This window comes from Astyanax mexicanus, chromosome 11 (genome assembly GCF_023375975.1).
Source record: "Astyanax mexicanus isolate ESR-SI-001 chromosome 11, AstMex3_surface, whole genome shotgun sequence".
Taxonomy (NCBI): domain Eukaryota; kingdom Metazoa; phylum Chordata; class Actinopteri; order Characiformes; family Acestrorhamphidae; genus Astyanax; species Astyanax mexicanus.
This window is the reverse complement of record NC_064418.1, coordinates 22,878,380-22,884,525: the sequence shown is the minus strand read 5'-3', so window position 1 is coordinate 22,884,525 and position 6,146 is coordinate 22,878,380. Positions and strand designations below refer to the sequence as shown.

The 6,146-nt window shown below is 34.6% G+C and overlaps 1 protein-coding gene across 1 annotated transcript in view; it reads left to right on the top strand.

Moving 5' to 3' along the window:
- The first annotated feature begins 820 nt into the window (after window positions 1–820).
- The window catches only part of LOC103045513 (interleukin-10 receptor subunit beta), a 28,905-nt gene continuing 23,579 nt past the window's right edge, over window positions 821–6,146 (top strand). Inside the window, exons 1-3 of the mRNA XM_049485393.1 lie at window positions 821–986; window positions 3,642–3,759; window positions 5,163–5,332. Of these exons, the coding sequence (XP_049341350.1) occupies window positions 932–986; window positions 3,642–3,759; window positions 5,163–5,332 (343 nt within the window). The 5' untranslated portion in view covers window positions 821–931. The remainder of the gene's footprint in view (window positions 987–3,641; window positions 3,760–5,162; window positions 5,333–6,146) is intronic.

Here is a 6,146-nt window from a genome sequence, read left to right as displayed (position 1 = left end):
CTGTCATTCCACAGAGCTTATCTGATTAAACACTTATTAGAAATGATGGGGAAATGATGGGGAATTGATGGGGAATTGACATATCACATAAGTACACATGACGGAATTAAAAATCTTTTTGTGATTTTGATAGCACCTGAACTTTTAAGCTATTTTCAAAGCTTTTTTCATTCTGCTTGTCTGTATATAATGCTGTGATTAACCAAATTTTGCGGATCAGTTGAAGACATATAAATTCCAAATAAAATCTCATAAACAAATAAACAATTACATTTTTAACATGTTAATCCGATACTGTTAGATATGACAATAAACACAAATATGTTTATTGAGGTTGGTATATAAGTTCTCTAAATTGTAACTGGAATATTCCTAAATGGATCAACGTATCAAACTGAATTATGATTATATAAATCAGAATCAAATTGATTCTCGGTTGTTATGTACCAGCAAAATCTTGCTCTTAAAAGTCTTTTTTTTTAATATAAATCTTTAAAATCATTGAGGAATTGAATATTTCTGACTGAAACTCTATATGTTGACTCTTCTCAGACTTTTTTTTTTTTTACAATGTATAAACGTGACTAAAAATGATTAAACAGGAATGATTTTATATTAGTGTACAATGCATTATTTATAGATTAAAGGTGAGTAATTATCTTGCGTATCTGGTCAGTACAGTTCTCAGTGAGTGCAGTGTTCCTGCAGTTATATTATATTTATAATGTTATTCCTGAGGGCGGGGAGAAGGAGAGATATTCTCCTGCTATTTATATGCTAATTATACACAGCTCAGCTTCCTCTTTCGATTTCTCATCAAGTCCCGCCCAGTACTTCCTCTAAACACCGAGGGGAGCAGCGCAGATCGGCCGCGTGGACCCGAGTTCCCCACCTGAACCGGACTGATCCGGACTGATCCGAACCCGGAGCGATGATCCGAACCCTCCTCAGCCTCCTGCTGCTCTGCCCGCGCGCCGCTGCTGGAGGTCAGACCCGCTCGATCATGTTCCTCACAATCAATAACCTGCCCGCATGATCAGCTGATCATTCACTGTTCCTGTATCTGTCCTTATTCACTATTACTGTCTTTACTTATTCACTAATACTGTATATTTACTTACTCACTATTACTGTGTCTTTACGGTATCTTTACTTATTCACTATTACTGTCTTTACTGTATCTGTACTTATTCACTAATGCTGTTTTTACTATATCTTTACTTATTCACTAATACTGTCAATACTGTATCTACACTTTTCACCATTACTGTGTCTTTACTGTATCTTTACTGATTCACTATTACTGTGTCTTTACTGTGTATTTGCTGATTCACTATTACTGTATATTCCCTTAATCACTATTACTGTCTTTACTTATTCACTGTTCCTGTATCTTTACTTATTTACTACTACTGTGCCTTTACTTATTCACTATTACTGTCTTTACTGTATCTGTACTTATTCACTAATGCTGTTTTTACTATATCTTTACTTATTCACTAATACTGTCAATACTGTATCTACACTTTTCACCATTACTGTGTCTTTACTGTATCTTTACTGATTCACTATTACTGTGTCTTTACTGTGTATTTGCTGATTCACTATTACTGTATATTCCCTTAATCACTATTACTGTCTTTACTTATTCACTGTTCCTGTATCTTTACTTATTTACTACTACTGTGCCTTTACTTATTCACTATTACTGTCTACTGTTTTTCTCGTCTATTCACCATCATTGTTTTTACAGTGTCTTCACTTATTCACTATTACTGTCTTTACTGTATTTACTTATACAATAATACTGTATCTTTACTGTCTTCACTTATTCACTATTACTGTGTCTTTACTGTATTTACTTACACAATGATACTGTATCTTTACTGTCTTCACATATTCACTATTACTGTGTCTTTACTGTATTTACTTATACAATAATACTGTATCTTTACTGTGTCTTTACTTATTCACTATTACTGTATTTTTACTGTGTCTTTACTTATTCACTATTACTGTATTTTTACTGTGTCTTTACTTATTCACTATTACTGTATTTTTACTGTGTCTTTACTTATTTACTATTACTGTATTTTTTACTGTGTCTTTACTTATTTACTATTACTGTATTTTTACTGTGTCTTTACTTATTTACTATTACTGTATTTTTACTGTGTCTTTACTTATTTACTATTACTGTATTTTTTACTGTGTCTTTACTTATTCACCAGTACTGTGCATTTACGGTTTCTACTTATTTATCAACATTTAAGAATGTAATCCCACCAAATTTACTATTAATCTATCTTTACTTTTTCACAATTACTGTGTTTTTATTGTATCTTTACATTAATCAATGTGTGTCTGTTAGTTTTAGTTCTCCGCCTCTGAGGGGAGTGTGTGTGTGTGTATGTGCCTGTAGCCTCTGGGATTTGGGAAAACCCAGAGAGAATTTACTATAAATTCACCTCTACTTCCTCCATCAGTCCCACCCACTGCACTGCTGAACCCATTGAGCACAGCTCTATATCATTGTTGTTGTTGTTGTTGCTATTATTATTCGAGGGAAGCACATTTCACAACATTGGTTGTTTTTCCTTCATTTAAAAATGTAATCCAACCATAATTCAGCTCTTATTCAATAATTTTTGCTATCAGGGTGAGAGCATTTTTTGAAGCAGACAAAGCAACAACGACTAGAGAATTTTATGTTGTGTGAGAATTTCCCTGAATCTCCCAACAAACTGTGAGAGTTTTGTTGTGTAATATATGTGTATATGATAAATATGTTATCCCCATTTTTACAGTCTTAATATCACCCATTGTTTTATCTTATGAGAAGAACACATAAATGTGAATTAATGTGTTTGTTGACTTTTTAAATGTTATATTATTTATGTTTTATATTTGTTGTATGCATATTTGTTGTATGCATATATCATTCAGTAAAAATAGGCCCAGTAAACTATTACAGTTACCCCTTAGCTAAATCTGGACTCATCAGACCACGTGACCGACCTTCTATTGCTTCAGAGTCAAATCTTTTTGCTCTCTAGCAAATTGAAGCCTTTTTTTCGCTTGATAAGTGCTTTTCTTAAGACTATACAGCTGTTTAGTCCTGATCCCTTGAGTTTTCTTTGCATTGTGTGTGGAAATGCTTTTAATCTCACTATTAAGCTTAGCCCTGAGTTCTACTGTTGTATTTCTTCTATTTACTGTTTCAACATTTCAGTGATCATCAATTTTGTTCATCATTCAAGATTTTTTTCTCCGACAACATTCCTTGCTGGAGGATTATGTTCCCCAACGTCCTTTCAGTTTTTAATGTTTTGGACGGTTTTTACCCTGATTTTAATAGTTTCAGCAATTTCTGTTATGTTTTTTTGTCTCTATGTTTTTTTCTGCTGGATGCATGCCAATAATTATGAAACAGATGAACATCTTTTCCATGACCACAGGATGGGTCTTTACACATCATTGTTTAACAATGAAAAAATATTTACAGCGTCCGTTTGGGTTAAATAACTTGTTTCCAGCTGAATCATAATCACCCATGCAGCTATTATCCAATGGGAGGCTTTTACCTATTTGCTTATATAATATAATGCTTATGTCATGTGTATGGTCTTTATTGCTCACAGGTAAAGTTCCCAGCCCTGAGGATGTGACAGTAATATCTCAGGACATGGGGCTGATTTTGAAGTGGAACCCACCAAAGAACTCCACCGGGCAGAACTTCACCTATACAGCCGAGTACAGGTCAGAGTTCAGGGGGAGCCAGAGCCACCACAAAATCCAGTTTCACTCATTAAACAGAAACAGAATTATCTGCAGTGAAGGACAGTACAGACGAAGCTGGGACCCCTAATGTTTTTATTTAACTCTTTAATTAACTTCCTTATTTGTTTCACCCCTTTCAAACACATTTAAATATTGTTAAAGACAAGTAAACACAAAATTCATTTTTTAAAATGTTTTTTGTTATTAAGGCAGAAAAAAATCTACATGGCCCTGTGTGAAAACCAAAACTTAAGCAGGAACAACTGCAATCTAGAATTTGTGGTAACTTGCAATGGGTCTATCACAGAGCTGTGGAGGACTTTTAGTCCAGTCTTATTTGCAGAATTGTTGTAATTCCGCCACATTGGAGGATTTTTGAGGATGAATCGCCTTTTTAAGGTCATACCACACAGCATCTTAATCTGATTCAGGTCAGGACTTTGACTAGGCCACTCCACTCCATCTTCACTAGTTTTTCTTCAGAGGTGGACCTGCTGGAGTGTTTCGGATCATTGTTCTGCTGCAGAACCCAAGTTTGTTAAAATGTGAGGTCACATACAGATGGCTTGACATTCTCCTTCAGGATTTTTTTGGTAGACAGCGGAACATTTATTACAGCAAGTCTTCCAGGTCCTAAAGCAGCAAAACTGTCGCAGATTATCACACTACCACCACCATATTTTACTGATGTTCTTTTTCTGAAATGTGGAAAATACAGATTCCCAAAAGTTTAACTCCAGTCTCATCAGTCCATGGGGTGGAGATCATCAAGATGTTTTCTGGCAAAATTGAGATGAACCTTAATGTTCTTTTTGCTCAGCAGTACTTTATGTCTTGGCACTTTGCCATGCAGGCCATTTGTGTTGTTTCTTTCTTATGGTGAAGTCATGAACGCTTAACTGAGGCAAGTGAGGCAGTTCTTTTGTGACCTCTTGGATTTTTTTCTCCCATAATAATAAAAAATGAATTTTGTTTTTACTGGTGTTGTCTTTAAAAAATATTTTAATTTGTTGAATGATCTGAAACATTTAAGAGTGACATACATAAAAAAAAGAAATCATGAAGAGGGCAAACAGTTTTAAACCACTGTAGGTGTAATTAAAACCACAATGGACAGATATCAGATGCTTAATTAGTCATTTTGTAAGTTTATTTAGATGTTATTATTTTATTTATTTTTTCTGTTTTTATTTGTCTGTTTACTTTTGTTGTCCTGTCACATTGTCCAGTATGCTGTTGTTGCCTTTGCCTTTTTAACTAATTATTATTTTTTATGTTGAATAACACAGGTGAGTTACCTAAAAAATATTTTTAGATTGAGAAGTCAGGTTGATATTTTTATGTATAACATTTTTTGTGTATGTGAATCTTTTGTCTTCTAGAGATTATCAGCCATTTTTTCTGACTGTTTGCTGGAGCACCTCATCACTGAGTTGTGATTTCACTGATATGGTCTCTGCGTTTGGGGTGTATGATCTGCGCGTGCGGACAGAGCGTGAAGGAAATAGCTCTGATTGGATAGTGAAGGAAAACATATCTCTGGATAAAATCAGTGAGCGTGGATTAATTTGCATTTAACTCTTACTTTCCAATGATGAACCTGTATTTTAAAGTGTTACTGTGGATTTGTGTGACATATAGGGCTTTTCACATTTGTCTAGAACAGAGGACACTAATTTGCGGTCCGGGTCCGGACCCAGACGTTGTCCAATGCAGACCCAAACCGATAAACTACTGAGAGAGATTTAATTCTAACAATGTTCATTACTGCTGCTCTGCGGCGCAGTAAACTCACAGACCAATCATGTGTTGTAAAATCACCAAACGCTGTCATCTACCAATCAGATCTGTGCAGATTCGGAAGCGCAGAGCCACACAGGCGGAGTACACAGTAATAATATTAAATAAAATAAAACTGCTGTTTTTAAACAAAGCTGATATTCTGGTCAAGTTCAGCTGTCATTTGTTATTCATGTAATTATCATGACAGGCAGGCCTAAATCTAATATAAATAAAATAAAATTGAATAAATATAGTATTTTGATTCACATTAATAGACTCGATAAGTTAAATTATTGAGGGTGTTTCCATTATTGTATGATAAGTCGATAATGTAATTATTGTAATAATTTATTCCACTCCATTCCTATCACAGTGCACTTTATTATTACAGTACTCTCACTCCAGTCCTATCACAGTGCACTTTATTATTACAGTACTCTCACTCCAGTCCTATCACAGTGCACTTTATTATTACAGTACTCTCACTCCAGTCCTATCACAGTGCACTTTATTATTACAGTACCCTCACTCCAGTCCTATCACAGTGCACTTTATTATTACAGTACCCTCACTCCACTCCTATC